Raw genomic sequence first — 18,757 nt, 5'->3', positions numbered from 1 at the left:
AGAGGAGGGGGAGAAGGCAGCAGGGTAATTAATGGGTCGTTTTAAGGGTCGAACCTGCAGCTTCTCGATGATGTTCTTGTAGTCCCAGGGGTTGTTGGGGGCGGAGGGGCGGCTGGAGCGGGTGGAGCTCTTGTAGTTGGGGTTGGAGCGGGACAGAGAGTTGGGAGCACTGCTGCTCAGCATGGTGGTGATCTGAGACTCCAGGTCCAGAGGCAGGGATATGGAGCGGTTCTTCGCTGCACACACACAGGATTGGGGAAAGTCAACATTAAGTTCAAAAGGTACTCCCACTCAAACCATGTCGAAAAATCTAAAGTCATATTCACAAAGCAATGCAACCCTAGTTTGACCCGGTGTGGCTCTAAATGTAGCCCACCTCTGGGCCATGCAGCAGGCCTGTTTTACCTGTCATAGCCAGGGTGCGGATGCAGGTCTCCACCAGGCCTCTGTGTTGCTGCTGCAGCCAGGGACATTCCAGCAGGCGCATGCTAGACTGGAGCAGCTGTGTTACTATGGTGTGGTGGGTCTGGTTACAGGCACAGAGGAAGGAGAATCACACGACGAGAATTCATGACATGTTAAATGACTATAAAAAATACTGTCAGACACAATACAAACAAAAACACACTCTACTAAACAGTGCATTACAGTAAACTTGATATCAAAGCCTCGGAGTAGGCAGGAGCATCAGAGCTGACTGACCTGTAGAGAGGTGCTGTTTTCAGAGAAGGGGGAGCTGAAGAAGGCATTGATGGTATCAAACACCACGTTGATGATGTACTTCTCCAGGATGGGGTCAGTCAGACGCTTCTCTCTCTTGTTACACACCTAGAGGGAAAAGAGAGCTGTTAGAGATGATGAAACTTGTGGGTGAGAGTGGTCCCACTGACTTGGGAATGAGACTTACCCTGGCCATGTCCACAGTGAAGTCCTCAAACAGTTTCCAGATGTGGTTGCTGGTGTAAATCTCCTTCATCTCTACCTCGGTATCTACGTAGCAGTGGTTCACAAAGTTCACGTAGGCGACCTTCACCTGGGGACCACAAGGGTAAACATGAACACACACACAGCTGGCTCAGGCCTCTGTACATTTTGTAATGATAATAGTTTCCATTACCTTTGCAGTTGTATGTCTGCATGTCATTGCATGCTGCTGTGGGTTTTCGAACTGAGGACGACGTAGGCTACTAACTAATTGTATACTTGCTCCATTTAGGACATACCTCTGTGATGCAGTCCTCGTGTGTGACCACTCTCACCACGTCCTCTAGGGGCAGCAGCGAGGTACATTTGATCTCTGTGTAAACGTTCTTTCCCTCAGCACAGGCAGATAGCAGCTCTACCAGAGAGATGTGGTAACGCAGGGGGCTGTGCTCCTGAACCCCCTCCCTGGACTCTGCCATCAGCTCCAGCATGGTGGCAAATGATGCCTTGTCATTATAAAACACCACTACATCCTCACCAGCGTTGGTTAACTAGAGGGGAAAGCAAGCACACCGTGTGGGATAAACAATTACATCATTGCTGATATGATTAATGTGGCTTATGAGTGCTTGGAGATGGTTCATCTGTTATTTTTCAATTACTCATCCGGGTTTCGCACAAATATTTGATTGTAAGACAGACTAGATGTTTCGCTAAGATTTGATAAACATTTAAAAACTGCAGTCTTATTTACATCTTTTCGAGGATTCCATACCAATGAAGAGAGTTCAAAGCAAGTTGCGTGGGAGGTTGTCTTACCTCAGTCATGATCATGTCCTGGCACTTCTTCACGTACTTGCCCTCGGCCTTGATGATAGTGTGCAGGAAGTTGAGGTACTGGACGTGGCGTCCGTGAGTTGCCAGGCAGTGGATGAAGTGCTGCAGCACGTTCTCACTGATCTCTGTACACAGCTGGTAGTTATTGCTGAAGATGTGCTGCACCGTCTCTGCCTCCATGAGCTGGGGGGGGGCGAGAGAAAAGGGAGGGAGAGAAAGGACATTATGTCTGATGAAAACAGGACGGATGGAAGTAGAAAAGGCAATAAAAGCTGTGTGTGATTTCACTCACTCCTGGGTTGAGAAAGAGACTGAGGTTCTTATGGAGGAGCATCTGGTTCTCCAGGTTCCCCATGCAGAACTTCTGCAGGAACAGGTGAGTGCACTTGATGATCCCCTGCATCTTGGTGTCATGCTGAGAACCAGGAAAGTGCGTGAGAGAGAGAGCGAGACAGCGAGGTAACGTTAGTCCAATACTATGGGTTTGGTTGTCAGAGTGAGGGTAAGGCACAGCTCACGTACATCCCTCACCTGATCGTATGACACTTGAAGCAGGTCCAGCATAACTTTGTGGGCTCCCATGTTCTTCAGAAGTCTCTGCTGTTTCTTCCACACACCCGAGCTGCACATCTTATTCAGACGCTCCAAGATCTGGGGTAAAGAGAATGTCTTCAGAAATATGGCCAAACACTACTCAACAGTGCAGTATTATTGATTTTGTGTTGTACATATGTTATGGTAGAGTAGTGTCTAATAATTGGACCCCAGGAAGAGTAGAGGGGATCTGGAATAACACACACACACATACACACACACATATATACATATATAGTTGAAGTCAGAAGTTAACATAAACCTTAGCCAAATACATTTAGACTCAGTTTTTCACAATTCCTGACATTTAATACTAGCAAAAATTCCCTGTTGTAGGTCAGTTAGGATCACCACTTTATTTTAAGAGTGTGAAATGTCAGAATAATAGTAATAATTAATTGATTTCAGCTTTCATTTCTTTCATCACATTCTCAGTGGGTCAGAAGTTTACATACACTCAATTAGTATTTGGCAGCATTGCCTTTAAATTGTTTAACTTGGGTCAAACATTTTGGGTAGACTTCCACAAGCTTCCCACAATAAGTTGTGTGAATTTTGACCCATTCCTCCTGACAGAGCTGGTGTAACTGAGTCAGGTTTGTAGGCCTCCTTGCTTGCGCACGCTTTTTCAGTTCTGCCTACACATTTTCTATGGGATTGAGGTCAGGGCTTTGTGATGGCCACTCCAATACCTTGACTTTGTTGTCCTTAAGCCGTTTTGCCACAACTTTGGAAGTATGCTTGGGGTCATTGTCCATTTGGAAGACCAATTTACGACCAAGCTTTAACTTCCTGACGGATGTTAATATATCCACATAAATGTCCTCCCTCATGATTCCATCTATTTTGTGAATTGCACCAGTCCCTCCTGCAGCAAAGCATCCCCACAACATAATGCTGCCACCCCTGCGCTTCACGGTTGGGATGGTGTTCTTCGGCTTGCAAGCCTCACCTTTTTCCTCCAAACATAATGATGGTCATTATGGCCAAACAGTTCTAGTTTTGTTTCATCAGACCAGAGGACATTTCTCCAAAAAGTACAATCTTTGTCTCCATGTGCAGTTGCAAACTGTAGTCTGGCTTTTTTATGGCGGTTTTAGAGCAGTGGCTTTTTCCTTGCCGAGCAGCCTTTCAGGTTATGTCAATATAGGACTCGTTTTACTATGGATATAGATACTTTTGTACCTGTTTCCTCCAGCATCTTCACAAGGTCCTTTGCTGTTGTTCTGGGATTGATTTGCACTTTTTGCACCAAAGTACGTTCATCTCTAGGAGACAGAAGGCGTCTCCTTCCTGAGTGGTATGACGGCTGCGTGGTCCCATGGTGTTTATACTTGTGTACTATTGTTAGTACAGATGAACGTGGTACCTTCAGGTGTTTGGAAATTACTCCCAAGGATGAACCAGACTTGTGGAAGTCTAAAAAAAGAATTCTGAGGTCTTGGCTGATTTCTTTTGATTTTCCCATGATGTCAAGCAAAGAGGCACTGAGTTTGAAGGTAGGCCTTGAAATACATCCACAGGTACACCTCCAATTGGCTCAAATGATGTCAATTTTCCTATCGGAAGCTTCTAAAGCCATGACATCATTTTCTGGAATTTTCTAAGCTGTTTAATGGCACAGTCAACTCAGTGCATGTGAACTTCTGACCCACTGGAATTGTCTGTCTGTAAACAATTGTTGGATAAATGTGTTGTGTCATGCACAAAGTAGATGTCCTAACCGACTTGCCAAAACTATAGTTTGTTAACAAGAAATGTGTGGAGTGGTTGAAAAACGAGTTTAAATGACTCCAACCTAAGTGTATGTAAACTTCCGACTAACTGTGGATATATATATAAATAAATAAATAAACAGTGACAATGGGACATGCTAGCAGGATAAAGGAAACACACATCTTTAACTTTCTGGTAGTTCTCATTGCTCTTATCCGACTTCTCTTTTTTGGGGGTCGCAACCTCTGAGGCCATCTAAAAGGAAATCAGAAGTACAGTTAGTGAGAAGTCATTTGTAGCTACTACATGTTATTACACACTTTCTTATCATAGATGGAGAAGACGTATCTCGCCCTCACCTCTACATTCTCTTTTTTGTCCTTCTTGTCTTTCTTCCCCTCCCCTCCTCCAGAGCTGCTCTTCTTGTCCACCCAGAGCTCAGACTTCTCCACCATGGTGCGGAGACGGTCAAGGTCGCTCTTTATCAGCTTGTAGTTATCAACATCCTGGCCCGAGATCAGCAACTGGACCTGAGGACAACATGGAGACAGAGAGAGTGTCAGAGAGACGGTGACTGAGAGACCAGAACACAGATATAAGTAATATATTTAGATACTGTATAAGAAAGGGAATAGCAGATACGGTACCAAGTTGGAGTGCAGGTCATTATTGGCCGCACCTTTGTTTACCATCAGTGATTGCAGATAGTTGTGTCTCCTTACCTGTTTGAATGTGTGCAGCACCTCCTGTCTCTGGCTGAAGTGTTTGAAGAGCAGCTGTAGAGCCCCAGAGACCAGAGGAGGGTAGTCATGCATGGTGAGATGGATCAGCACCCTCAGGAACATACGACCTCCCTCATCATCCACCTCCAGAATACTGTTCCCCTTCCTGACAGGAGGACACAGTCACAGGTTATCATAACAACACACTAGGGCAAAACCATAACATATGCTGGTGAGGGTCTACAGTGCTGTACTGAACCTACCCCACACCAAACATGGCCTCTGCCTGCTCTCCTATGTGCTGCAGGTTGATGGTGGCTGTTGAAAGAGAGTTAGGAATGTTGTGTATTTAGACGGAGAGATGAATACTGTATAAGGTATGGTTAGTGGAGAGCAATGGGTCCCTCAAATGGGCACTGCACTACCTGCTTGCTCCATTGATGTTGTAGCATCGGCATCTGCCATGGGATAAACATCAACAAACTCTTTCTTGAAGACAGAAAGCAGGAAGGAGAGCCGATAGTCCAGGCGGACATTCAGGATAAACTGCACATCAACAAGAGATAAAGAACAGCACTTAGCATAAAAGGGATACTTGAATGGGTCTAATTTTTCACAAGCGTAAAACTCAACAGTACCATTTCATGAGACGTGCTGGGTTCTAGTGAGCTCTAACCTGCAGGATTTCTAGTATTTTCAGCTTGGTGTCCATGACAGTGATGTCCTGTTTGTCGATGCTGTCCTTACTGCGGTTCTGGCCCTCTATGTTGGAAGCACTCCGGCCTGGACCTCCAAAAATGGACTGTTTCCTGCTCAGTACCATGGTGGACATCATCTGGCCAACACCATGGATGGAACGCTTCATGTTCTTCCCTAACAGACAGAGTGGGATCCTTACTACCATGGTGAAAACCATGAGGGAACCCGAATCTGAACGTCTGTTGTGCTGATTTGTTTTATAAAATGGTGATGTGTGGTAGTTCTCGCATAATAATGTTAAACGCAGAGTAGAGGTGTTTCTCATTCTCTTACCACTGCCATCGTCCTGGAACATGGGGTTGATGAGGGAAGGGTTGGGGATGCAGTCGATGATTCCCAAAAGGGTCCGTGTCAACCTCAGCAGCTCAAAGAAACTGTAGAAGCCAAAGTAGATGAGGTGTCTGGCCAGGCTCACCACCTGAGGGGACAAAACATTCTAGCAGTTATCATGCTATCGGGGCTTTTCCGGGCCAAGTGGTAGAGAGCCAGAGAGTTCTCGTCTCAATACCAAATATAGGCAGCAGCGTTCTGGAGGTATTCACAGTATTGTAAGTGGAATTAGGAATGAGAAAAGAGAGAATTGATACCTCATAGGTCAGTTTGTTCTTTTCCTCGTCAGCGAAAGGCAAGTCATCATTGAGGACGTTGTTGAGGTACTCCTCCATGAACACCATGGTGTTGGCAAACTTGTTCTTCTTATTGTCTCGCGAGTCATCCATGTTGGAGTCATAACTGAGAAAGGGAAGAGATATCGAAGTATCGGAACACAACAACAATCAGTTAGATTGCAGTGACATTATGCGCAAAACCAATTCTGGGGAAACTGTTTGAAGTCATACTCTTTAATTGTGATGGAGGTGGGGATCTCTGTCCAGAGACGGGCGAACTTGACGGGCGTGACCAGCTCCTGGGGGTCTCGGTCGACGTGCGCATGCAGCATCAGTCTGCAGAAAGAGGCGCGCAGGTCAAAGGGCAGTGTCTCGTCCATCATACACAGGAAGATGAGCTCCACATCCAGCTGCTTGGAGATCTCATCTATGGCCAGGTACTGGCGGTCCAGACACATTCGTGCATACAGCTTCAGCTGGTACCTACCATAAAAAAAGAGAAAGGTTCGACAAATGAAGCAGACAAAACGTCACCGTGGTTGGAACATTTCAGATCAGTACAACTTCCTTTTTAAACAATGACTTGTGCACGACATTCCCTTGTCTAGGAAATGTGACATCAGTGAGGAGTCACCTGTAGTACGTGAGCACGTTCTCGTCATGAGCGTTCCCCTGTCTGGCCTCCTGGGCTAGTTGTCTGATGCCCTTCTCTTGCTTCTCATTGGTCTTGTCAGTCCAGACCAGCCACACCTCATCATCGTCAGCATACTCCTCCATGCCCATGTATTCAGTGGCATTGGGAATCTCTTTGGGCACACGCCGTCTGCATGGACAAGCATAGGCACACACATTCAATCATACACACACATATATACACACACATACATACACACGCCGTCTGCATGGACAAGCATAGGCACACACATTCAATCATACACACACATATATACACACACACACACACACACACACACACACACAAAGGCCATCGCATGTTTAAGTGTGTGCATGTATGCAGTTTAGTAAAAGAGAAGTACCACTCACTCAGTCTTTATGAGGATGTCTTGGTTCTTGGGATCCAGCACACACTTACAGATCAGCTCCTGAGTGACAGGAATGGCCACGTTGTTGGACACACACAGATCTGACAGGTAGTCCAGAAACCTGAGGGGAAACAGGCCGATGTTTGAGATACACCACAACAGTTTTGAATGTACATGGGTATTATTTAGTCAGGGCGTCACTCTCCTCACCTGGGTTCCCTGTTCTTGCGGACCAGGCTAACAAAGGTCTCCACCTCCGTCTTGGTGATGTGTTTCTCCAGCAGCTTGCGGTTGTTGTGCAGCAGAGCAGTGATGGTGTCCTCAGCCAGGATGTCATAGCCAATCTGAGACTGCATCACCCCAAACTGCTTGGCTATGTGCTCCTGATGGGGCAAAAGAATGAGACTAATGTGTCTTGGCAGTAAAGAAGGCCCAGGGATCAATAATTCAGTTTGGATAAACGACCGAGGGACAGGAATATGGAAGGAAAAAAGCATGCGAGACAATGTGGTGTACCTGGTTCTTGCGGTAGTCTTCCTGAGAGTGTCGCAGTACCCGGTAACAGAGACGGAACATGTACTGGTAGGGGGAATTCTTCTGGTCTGACAGCTCCTCCAATCGCAGCAACGGGCCCTCTGTCCCCTTATCTTTGAAAGGGGCCTTCAAGATCCCAAAGATCTTTGAAGGGACAAAAGAATAGAGAACTATTCAAGGGAACATGTGACAATATGGATACAATGACAAGAAATTATTACCTTATATGTCATCATCAGTCTAATGCAAGCCCGCTGGCTATTCTTTTTTTCGGGGAGGAACTCAGTCAGAATAATAAAATACAAATTTGCTTGTGCATCAGCAGTCACTCAATAGCCCATGTCAGCAATGTATTTATTTATTACTAAGTTAGTCTTGAGGCCAGCTATCTAAACTTGTAGTCAGCAAGGTTGAATTACCGACCGGGCTGGGGCCCATTGATCATCAGTTATCATATAAAAACTGTTTTTCTTCACCCTATGGCAAAATGTGTAGAATTGCAGGAAATTAGCTGTAAAACTGCACATTTTCTCTCCGGCCCCCTGTCAAAATGAGTACAATTGCATGACATTTTTTATAAAATGGCAACATTTTCTCTACGCCCCATGATGATTTCCGGTTTTCAAAGTTGCCCATCCCTGGTCTAACGCAACCCAGATGTTTAAAGTGGGCCTTCTAACCTGTTTGAGGATGTTTTGTTCCCTCATGAGTTTCTGTCTCTCGCGGTTGGCCTTGGTCATCGCCACATCCAGGACGACCTGGCCGCTGTTGGGCGTGTCCACCACAAAGAACACCAGATCCTCCAGCAGCTTAATGGCAAATCTGCAGGGTCAAACACAGGACACGGTCGGACACAGACGTTACTGGTCTGGCCCATTGGGTCTGGCTAGGGAACTATGCCATTGACTGGATTACAGTATAAGCTGTAAAACAGCTGGCTTTAATCAAGTATAACATAGAGCTCACAGGGGAAAAGTTAGGTTTATTAGAAGAAGTTTGACTTCATAGATTCATTTGGGGCCTTTTCTGCAGATACCTTACCTTCTGTCATTGGGACTGATAAAGCCCTCATTGAACCTGTCCACTATGGTGCTCAACATGAAACTGGCATCATTGGCAAAGTCCAGATCCCGGATCTCCATCACTGGCACTGACACTATGGCAAATGCCTCCTTATCCTCCTTGGTAGGGCAGGTGCCCAGCTGAAACAAGAATATAACAGAAATACTGAGTCCAAATGAACTCAGTGTCACAGTAAATCAAGTGACATGGTTCTTACCATGAGCCGGATGGGTCTCTCCTCGTCGATATCTATGGGCACGTTGGTACTCTGGATCCATGTGTTGGTGCATAGGTGTCTGAGACGCACATATGAATTCCTGAAGAAAGTATACAATAGAAAGCCAGTGAAACATACTCTAGGTCAAGTCTTTGCTTCTTTATAAATAGATATATACAGTTGTATATACTGTATTGTACAGACTGTGCAGATGGGTTGAGGCTGTACAGTATAGTACCTTGGCACAAAGGAGTCTGTTTTCTGCAGAGTGGTGGGGTCTAGCTCAAACAAGGAAGCAATGTCATTCCCATGAGGCACAGCCACCAGCTTGTACTTTATCCTCTCACCCAACATCTTTAGTTTTCCTCTACTGTCCAGCTACAGAGGGCAGGGGTCAAGGGTTAGAGTTTAGCACATTGACTGTCACGTGTTAAATTAACTAGACATAATTACTGAGGTCCAAAAAAAACTAAAAAAGGATGCATACCGTATCTTCATTCGCCGAAGTCTGGATTTCAACGCTGTCACCTTTATAACCCGGATTTTCCTAAAGCAACCACAACAACACATGCGCTCTAAAATGATTCTGCATCAATACAGCCCGTGTGATAACCAGAGCACTGTGGTGACCAATATCCATGGTCCAATACTTGATCATGTTACCTCAGCTGCAAGATAGTTCCCTGTGGCAAGGTGTTTAAAGCGGTACAGACTGTTCCAGTGTCCGGCCCCTCCTCGACATGGGTCATGGTGCACCACCTTGGAACACATCACACCATCAAAACAAACCTCAATCGTCATACCTTAGGCATTTAGCTGCTGTACGACAGAGCATATCCAAACTGGACTAGGATTCAAAAACGGCAAGTACGTGCGTGTACCAACCTCCACTTCCCACAGGGCATTGGAGCTGGTGGCAGAGGTAGCAGACTGGCGCAGGGTGGTACGGAGGAACACATGCAGCTTGACCTTGTACTCATCACAGGTCAGGAACTTCTCCTGCTCTGCATGGAACAACCGCACCACATCCCCCTGACCGGACACACCAGCAGAGACATCAAATCATCTAAACGCTTCAGGTTAGAATGCTATTATTGTGTTAGGGTTGGAAAGTGAAGAAGAATCAATTACAATGATACAAATAGTGACAGTAATATACACATGAATGTTAAAGGAGACTTACTCCTTTCAAGACTTCATCCTTGTGGTCACTGAACATCATGAACAGGTTGATTTTCCAGCTAGTATTGCAGTTCACAGAGTTAACCTGCAGGGGGACACACCTATACGTCAGCTTCAGCATGCATACCTGTTCCCACTAGATGGGTAAGCTGGATGGGTAAGTCAAAACTCGCCATATCGACAAAATGTACGAAAACAAAAATGAAGCTTAATTTAAGGTTAGGGTTATCCATAAGATTAGGGTTGTGGTTAAGTTTAAGGTTCAAATCAGATTTTAAGAAGACAAATTGTAGAAATGGGTGGGGCTTATCATCATTGCTGGCAGTAACAACCGTTGGTTCTTTGCAATTGGGAAGTGACACAGTCAGAAGCCTCACTCTTCCAGACAGATTCAGTCATGGATTAATGTGTGTGTGGTTATGACTGGACTCTTACCTCTTTGCATCCAGCGTGGTCAGAGAGCTCATAGTTACTGGCATGTAGGGGCTGGCCTGCATTCACTGGGTTCAGGATCACCTTATCTCCTACCACTACCTGCAGAGGAATACAGAAATAAGTACAACAACAATTCCACAAGAAGCACAAGAACTCAAGTTGCAATAAGCAGTTGAAACAATAATGCCTTCTCCCCAGCTGAGGGATGGGGTTGGAGAAATGTAATCCCTCTCCGAGCTATGGATGCAAGGATAGAGCATCCAGGATAAACTTAGATTTAACCATGTATTGAGGCTATATAGTGTTTGTAAACAATGTAAATATAAACAAACATTGGAGTTGATTTAAGCTTATACTTTGGGTACTGATAGGATACGACAGTTGAAGTAAGCTCATGAGGGATTTAATAAGTTATGTTCTTCAAGAATCAAATGGGTAAATATCATTCATTTATAAGTTAATAAAATAATGGATATAGCAACTGCATATTGCCCCTATAGATTGTCTGAGATTTGTGAGTTTGCATGTGTTAGTGAATATGTGTATGCAGTGGTGTTAAGTACTTAAGTAGTACTTTAAAGTATTTTTTACTTAAGTTGTTGTTTGGGGTATCTGTACTTTATTTTACTATTTAGATTTTTCTGCCAACTTTTACATCACTACATTCCTAAAGAAAATAATGCACTTTTTACTCCACACTCTACATTTTGAATGCTTATCAGGACAGGAAAATGATCTTATCAAGAGAACATCCCTGGTCATCCCTGCTGCCTCTGATCTGGCGGACTCACTAAACACATGCTTCGTTTGTAAATGATGTCTGAGTGGTGGAGTGTATCCCTGGCTATCCATCAATAAAAATAAACAAGAACATTGTGCCGTCTGGTTTGCTTAATATAAGGAATATGAAATTATTTATATTTTTACTTTTGATACTTAAGTACATTTGAGCAATTCCATTTACATGTTATACTTAAGTATATTTAAAACTAAGTACTTTTAGACCTTTACTCAAATAGTGTTTTACTGGGTGACTTTCACTTGAGTCATTTTCTATTAAGGTAACTTTACTTTTATTCAAGTATGACAATTGAGTACTTTTTCCAACCCTGTGTGTATGTGATTGAACACAACTGCGCATGTCAGTTGAGTCTGTGCAGTAATACGAGTTAGGTGAGTTACATTGTCTCCGTTGGCCCTTAGCTTCCAGAAGGGTTGGATGAACATCCAGGAGCCCTCATTCCCCGTCCCGTCCAGGGTGACCCGCATGGCATTCTTCTCCAGCAGGGCAGGCAGACGCTTATTCACAGTCAGGTATTTATTACTCTTCATATGCAACAGCTGTCAGCCAGGGCAGATAACACACACGCAGAAAAACAGGCCACTGTTAAAACCTCGGAAAAACGTTCATATTGTGTCTGGGATACTGTGCTGTTAGGATGGAAGCTAGAATAGCTCACTATCCCATTCAGGAATGGGAACCAGCCAGCCAGAAAGGGAACCACTTAAGAAAGAATGGCTGGAAGACCAAGATGAAAAGTACTAAAACCATGTATCAACAGACAGGATCACCCTGCTGTTGTCATTCAGAGATGATTATGTTCTACAGACAGGATCACTCTGCTGTTGTCATTCAGAGATGATTATGTTCTACAGACAGGATCACCCTGCTGTTGTCATTCAGAGATTATTATGTTCTACAGACAGGATCACTCTGCTGTTGTCATTCAGAGATTATTATGTTCTACAGAAAGTGCATTTCTCTCATTTCAATGGGAGAGAATGAATGGCAAATAGCATAAGCTTTAGTGAAAAAAGATGTGCCTAGAGGATATTAAGGAGAATAAAGGAGTGGGGGAGACCTGAGGAAGCTATGCAGAAGGACTTACTTCCTGTAGATAAAGTGACGTCACTAGATGAGTTGTACTGTATTGTATGCTTGTCATTGGTGTGATGTGTGCACTTGCACAGCCATTAACAGATTACAGCTATTGATCTCCTGAGAGAGAGCAACACCCACTTTGTCTACAAACCCTCCCCGCCGTCTCCCACCTCAGCCTGTCCGAATCAAGAGGAACGCCACACTACACAGTCACAAGGAACCACACCTATAATGTCTGCCCAGATAAGAGAGGGCTCTTAACATTAACCCTTAACTTTATGTCCCATGTTTCTGTGCACAGCCCTTCATGTTTGTGTGAAGATAAGGCTTCAGAGTCAATATTGACCAGGTCCAGGTCCAGTGAGTGGGAATCCTAGCCCCTAGACAATACATCCATTTCTCATGCGATATTGAACACGGTTCTGTGCATTTTCCTGTGAATCATTAAACCTCTTTTCTTCATTGCGCATTCGGTGATGAAAACCGGGGTTAGAGGTCTGATGATGACTATCAACTGTAGCCTTTCTATGAAATTAACAAAACTCTCAAATATGTCATCATTCAAGTTCAGACAAATATTCTTGTTCTTGGTTTAACACAGACTAGTGCTATATATGCAGTAATCTAGGCTATGCTACAAAGGCATTTCATGTGAAATGCCCAGCGGCAGGTATTACTGGAAAACCTGTGCAGTCTTCTCTCTCAACACTTAGAATCTCTTTAGAATATGAACACACCGAGAGGAAAATCTGACTTCACCTGGCTATGGTAATGACAACCTGACACACAGGAGTGACATGCAGAAACATGCCGTTATGGACCAGCTATTAAGAGTCACGATGAGGAAGAGTTGATTGTGATCACCCGACTGACTATCACACCAATCCCTGTAACTCGGGGCCAATAACTCCCCTTAGTGACTGATGCTGCATCCGTAAGGTATTAAAACACAGGTGTTCTGTGAACCATCCCTGATCGATACTGTGTAGATGTGCTCAAACCTCAATACTTTGCCTGACCCATTCTGTTTTGTGCTCTACAGACCCTTCACACTCAGAATGTGCCGGTGTGCTCAAGCTTCCCCTCGGGTACAAGACCAGCCATTCATTGATAGTGGCCTAATCCCATGACATCACAACAGAGTTACAGTAATTCCATTCACCAGAGTAGGGAGAAGCATAAGCTGTTGAACACCTGAGGGTCTGTTTACCTAAACAGTGCTGCTGGGAACTCCAACCTTACCTGAATGACAGTGCCATATTTTACTACATCTCCGTGGACTTTCTTGTTTTCGGTCTCATTCTGTTTCTGCTCCAGGTTAGAGGCATGCTGTGGAGTAATAAGGACAAGGTTGCATCCGTTTCAGTGTTAGTCCAGTGTACTGCATCTAACCTAGTGGTATGATCCTTGGTAGTATCTTTTACCTGTAGTTTCTGAAGTAGCACAACATCAGCGATCTTGTCCTTCTCGTGCTTGGCCTGCTTGGCTTTCCAGAACTGCTTCTGTGCAGAGTAACGGTTCATGGGACACACTTTGAAGAGGCAGTCTGAGACAAGAGAGTGGGTTCAAGGGTCAAGACTATTATTCAGGGGACTGGTGAGTATTCAATGTAATAGCTGTTTTGGTATCAAACTTAAATACCTGTATTATGGGAAGGAGAGCTAGTGGTGAACTTATCACAGATTGATTACCATCCCAAGATGGCTGCCATTATCCCAAACATCTACTTTTTTTAAGAGTAAAGATGTGCTGGGTCACTGTCTGAGCAAGTATATAATCGCTTCCACATAAAAAGCATCATGTCCTTGTTAAAAAGTGGTTAGTAATTTGCTCCACACCCACCATAGGGGAGAGTGGATCTGGGCGTCTGGTCAATATTATACTTCCTATCCTCAGAGGGATATCCTGTTTTTAAAAGAGCCTAATACTGGAGGTTAAGGGCTTTATCAGCTGGCTGTCTGTGTGCCTTGTGAGTACAGTACAGTAGTTGTTATCTGCCACACAGGCCTGACAGGAAGCTTCTAGAGCCACCAAAACGGCAAACATCTTTAAAAATGTTTGTCACTCATCCCTCTGCAAATATTGAAATTGCTTCTTTGATACAGTCAATGTGTGGCGGGATAAATCTTTATATAGGGAAATCATGCAAACAGCTGACAGAATACTATTCATATAAAACCATTACATGGGAAACAATTAAGAGTGTAATTAGACTATGACACAGTTGTTGAGACTTATGGGGCAACATACATTTACAGTCACGTGAAAAAGTACGTACACCCTTTGGAAAGTGGTATTTTCTTTTACATATTTGGACACATGGATATTTGAGCTGAATTCCAACCACATTCATTGATAAAGGTAAACCAATTTAACAAATCACACAAAAAAAAAATAACTTTGAAAATGTTCAAATAAATTAAAATAAATACTATTTCCTTATGCAGGAAAAAATAAATGTACACCCCTACCTTTACCATCACCTAAAATGGCTAAAATGCAGATCAGGTACACCAAAACAGGTGCAAATCATTAGGAAATCATTAGAGAGTACCTTGAGAGGGTCTAGCCTTCCATAAAGATTAGACACTTGGTCTGGTTTGTTATTAACCATATGGGTGTATGGAAACACATCATGCAAAGATCAAAATACCTATCCAAGGCCCTAAGAAGAAAAAGTATTGATGCCTGTGAGTCTGGGAGGGGTTACAAATCCATTTCCAAGCAATTCGAAGTACATCGTTCCACTGTCCGACAGATCATCTGGAATTTTCTCCATTTGTAGACCACTGGCAATCTACCTAGGACAGGCCGTCCCGCCAAATTCAGCCCTAGAGCTGACCGAAAGATGATCACGGAAGTCTCTAAGAACCCCAGGGTAACATCAAGGGATCTACAGGCCTCTCCTTCCATAATCAATGTCAAAGTACATGAATCAACTGGCGGAAAGAGACTGCACAAAGTTGGCCTACATGGGAGGTCAGGAAGAATCCTATGCTCTCAAAAAACAATATCAAGACAAGACCGATGTTTCCCAGACAACACCTGGGTAAAGACCAAAACTACTGGAACAATGTGCTCTGGACAGATGAGTCAAACGTGGAGTCGTTTGGCCGCAATGCCAGACGCTATCTTTGGCGAAAACAAAACACTGCCTTTGAACAAATGAACCTCATACCAACCGTAAAGCATGGAGGCGGTGGCATTATGGTTTGGGGCTGCTTTGCTGCCTGAGGGCCTGGCCAACTTGCCATCATTTAGTCAACCATGAATTCCATATTGTACAAGAGAATTCTTGCAGAGAATGTGAGGAAAAAAATAATATATTTTTTTTTCCCTCACATTCTCCGCAAGAATTCTCTCTCTCTCTATATATATATATATATATATATATATAGAGAGAGAGAGAGAATTCTTTTGCAACAGGACAATGATCCAAAACACACAAGCAAAGCTAAAACAGAATGTCTCAAAAAGAAGAAATGGAGGATTATGGAATGGCCGAGTCAAAGCCAAGATCTCAATCGTGTCAAAATGCTGTGGGGGGGACTTGAAGCGGGCAGTGCATACAATAAATCCCTCCAATATGACACAGTTGAGGACGTACTGTGAAGAAGAGTGGGGTGAACAAACTATCCCAGTCGATATACGAGCCTGATAGACAGTTACAAGAAACAGCTACATTAAGTTATTTAAGCTAAAGGGGGCAACACCAGCTATTGAAGCTAGGGGTGTACATATTTTCTCCCGCACTATAGAATTGCAATTCTGTTGATTTTGATGAATAAACGATTGCAAAGTATGATTTTTCAGTTTCATTTGTTAAAGTAGGTTACCTTAATCTGTCAATAGTGTTGAAGCGAAGATTACATATCCATCTGTCCAAATATTTACCAAAAAAATGTAACGTTCTAGGGGGTGTACTTACGTACATCGTCAACATTTCTGTTTAAACTAAGATCCAAGAGTAGGACATCAAATGAACCTTTGATCAGAAATGCACTGAATGCGTGTTACTGGAGGGATGGATGAGAGGAAAGTGCGGGTTTCAGCCCCCTTCAGAGGCCAGCCAGTGGAAAATGTTCTGGGTGTTTGGCTGCTCCCTGACTTGGAGTCTGTTCTCTCTGGTGCCAATATCAGGCAGAGTGGGCAGAGAACAGTGCATTCCCCATATGTCACAGTCATTGACAGACAGAGGCACAACAGACCCACTTTAACATGCATAGCATGGGCAATCACTCACAAACACACAGGGAAGTATACATGCACGCACACACATACATGCCACTCTGACAAAGACACACACAAGCAACCGCACACACTTTACGTTGTAGGCCTAAATAAATAATTTAATACTCATCTAACCTCTGAACTTCTTGGGGGGATAGTCCAGGTCCCCTGCAGCTGGTTCTACCACACATCGGTCATCCACCAACCTAGGGAGAAAAACAACACAAAGCAGATCATATATCAACATTTACAGTCAAATAATTGCACTGCAGTGTTTGTATACAGCCCTCAAATTCAAATATGGACCTTGAAGCCAATTCCATTGCTTTGTTTCATACTACCCCTCTAATCAAGGACTGAATTAGACCAAGGACACCAGGTGGGTACAATGAAATAGCAGGTAGAACAGAAACCGGACCTCATAGGGTAAGATTTGAATACTCCTGGTATACATATGGCAACATATGCAGTGTTTCCCCTAGGATTTGTTTTCAGCAGTGGTGGCAAGGGTGGGACATTGCTACTACCGTTAGCACAATGACATGCTAGCTGTTCCTATAGACTTCTAGCAATTGAGCCAATGACTTTCCTTTTTTAAAGCACACCTCAGCAGAAATCTATACATATGAAAAAGATTACATCACACTTTTTGCAGCGGTGGCAACAATTTAGCAGCGGCGGCCCACCACTGCTAAATGAATAAAGGGAGAAACACTGATATGGCAGAACAAATACCATGACACTAATTCCCTCATGCAGAAACCATCTACATTTATTTCCACTTGGATTTGCTCCATGTCTCATTATAGTCTGACTTAAGCAGCTATTTATTATGAGCCACTGAGTGTCAGTGACATGGGGTTGCATTGTAATAAAGATCATCAGATCCTTAAACTCTACATGAACAGAGTGCAGAGTGAATAGCATAAACATGTTGATTTAATATACACAGAGAAAAATAGATCTATTGGTTTCAAATGGTTGGTAATTATTTTTATCTATGGAACAAACAGTGCCTTCTGAAAGTGTTCAGACCCCTTAATTCTTTCCACATTTTGTTGTGTTACAGCCCAAATAAAACATTTATTAAATTTAGGTTTTGTGTCACTGGCTCACACACAATACCCCATAATGTAAAAGTGGAATTATGTTTTTGAAATACTTACAAATGAATAAAAAAATGAAAATCTGAAATGTCTTGAGTCAATAAGTATTGAATCCGTTTGCTATGGCAAGGCTAAACAAGTACAGGAGTAAACATGTGACATAAGTTGCATGGACTCACTCTCCGTGCTATAATGGTGGTTAACATTATTTTTTTATGACTACCTCATCTGTGCCCACATTTACAATTATATTTAAGGTCCCTCAGCTGAGCAGTGAATTTCAAACAGAGATTCAACCACAAGGAGGTTGAGGTTTTACAATGCCTTGCAAAGAGGTGACCCTATTGGTTGTTACATTTTTTTAAATCACATTCCTTTAAGCATGGCAAAGTTTATTAATTCACTTTGGATGGTATATCAACACATTGTGTGTAGATGGGTGATCATATATATATTTTTTTAATCCATTTTGAATTCAGGCTATAAGAACAAAACATGGAATAAGTCAAGGGGCATGAATACTACTCGATTTCCCGCCAGCTGAAAATATTTTTGTTCTCAGATTTTGCAAATAAATTAATTAAAAAATCCTACAATGTGATTTTCTGGATTTTTTTCCCTCATTTTGTCTGTCATAGTTGAAGTGTACCTATGATGAAGATTACAGGCCTCTCATCTTAAGTGGGAGAACTTGTACAATTGGTGGCTGACTAAATACTTTTTTGCCCCACTGTATGTAATAATGACAATTACAACAATACTGAATGAACACTTTTATTTTAACTTAACATAATACATAAATAAAATCAATTTCGTCTCAAATAAATAATGAAACATGTTCAATTTGGTTTAAATAATGCAAAAACAAAGTGTTGGAGAAGAAAGTAAAAGTGCAATATGTGCCAT

The 18,757-nt window shown here is 43.1% G+C and overlaps 1 protein-coding gene across 1 annotated transcript in view; it reads right to left on the bottom strand.

Annotated features, from left to right (window-relative positions):
• Window positions 1–18,757, bottom strand: part of LOC109907995 (inositol 1,4,5-trisphosphate receptor type 3) — a 47,470-nt gene that overhangs the window by 14,701 nt on the left and 14,012 nt on the right. The window contains exons 2-35 of the mRNA XM_020506332.2: window positions 16,881–16,951; window positions 13,940–14,061; window positions 13,758–13,844; window positions 11,816–11,974; window positions 10,634–10,732; window positions 10,200–10,283; window positions 9,902–10,048; window positions 9,680–9,775; window positions 9,504–9,563; window positions 9,255–9,394; window positions 9,017–9,116; window positions 8,779–8,939; window positions 8,418–8,559; window positions 7,720–7,881; window positions 7,414–7,586; window positions 7,205–7,324; window positions 6,795–6,983; window positions 6,392–6,643; window positions 6,140–6,284; window positions 5,826–5,970; window positions 5,470–5,666; window positions 5,219–5,339; window positions 5,057–5,111; window positions 4,794–4,959; window positions 4,431–4,601; window positions 4,252–4,326; window positions 2,293–2,412; window positions 2,054–2,176; window positions 1,744–1,944; window positions 1,224–1,475; window positions 908–1,033; window positions 703–828; window positions 406–526; window positions 55–236 (exon numbers count right to left, since the gene is read on the bottom strand). Coding sequence (XP_020361921.1) covers window positions 55–236; window positions 406–526; window positions 703–828; window positions 908–1,033; window positions 1,224–1,475; window positions 1,744–1,944; window positions 2,054–2,176; window positions 2,293–2,412; window positions 4,252–4,326; window positions 4,431–4,601; window positions 4,794–4,959; window positions 5,057–5,111; window positions 5,219–5,339; window positions 5,470–5,666; window positions 5,826–5,970; window positions 6,140–6,284; window positions 6,392–6,643; window positions 6,795–6,983; window positions 7,205–7,324; window positions 7,414–7,586; window positions 7,720–7,881; window positions 8,418–8,559; window positions 8,779–8,939; window positions 9,017–9,116; window positions 9,255–9,394; window positions 9,504–9,563; window positions 9,680–9,775; window positions 9,902–10,048; window positions 10,200–10,283; window positions 10,634–10,732; window positions 11,816–11,974; window positions 13,758–13,844; window positions 13,940–14,061; window positions 16,881–16,951 — 4,690 coding nt within the window. The remainder of the gene's footprint in view (window positions 1–54; window positions 237–405; window positions 527–702; window positions 829–907; window positions 1,034–1,223; window positions 1,476–1,743; window positions 1,945–2,053; window positions 2,177–2,292; window positions 2,413–4,251; window positions 4,327–4,430; window positions 4,602–4,793; window positions 4,960–5,056; window positions 5,112–5,218; window positions 5,340–5,469; window positions 5,667–5,825; window positions 5,971–6,139; window positions 6,285–6,391; window positions 6,644–6,794; window positions 6,984–7,204; window positions 7,325–7,413; window positions 7,587–7,719; window positions 7,882–8,417; window positions 8,560–8,778; window positions 8,940–9,016; window positions 9,117–9,254; window positions 9,395–9,503; window positions 9,564–9,679; window positions 9,776–9,901; window positions 10,049–10,199; window positions 10,284–10,633; window positions 10,733–11,815; window positions 11,975–13,757; window positions 13,845–13,939; window positions 14,062–16,880; window positions 16,952–18,757) is intronic.

Source organism: Oncorhynchus kisutch, linkage group LG17 (assembly GCF_002021735.2).
Source record: "Oncorhynchus kisutch isolate 150728-3 linkage group LG17, Okis_V2, whole genome shotgun sequence".
NCBI lineage: Eukaryota > Metazoa > Chordata > Actinopteri > Salmoniformes > Salmonidae > Oncorhynchus > Oncorhynchus kisutch.
Note: the sequence above shows the minus strand (reverse complement) of the source record. Positions and strands in the feature narration are given on the sequence as shown.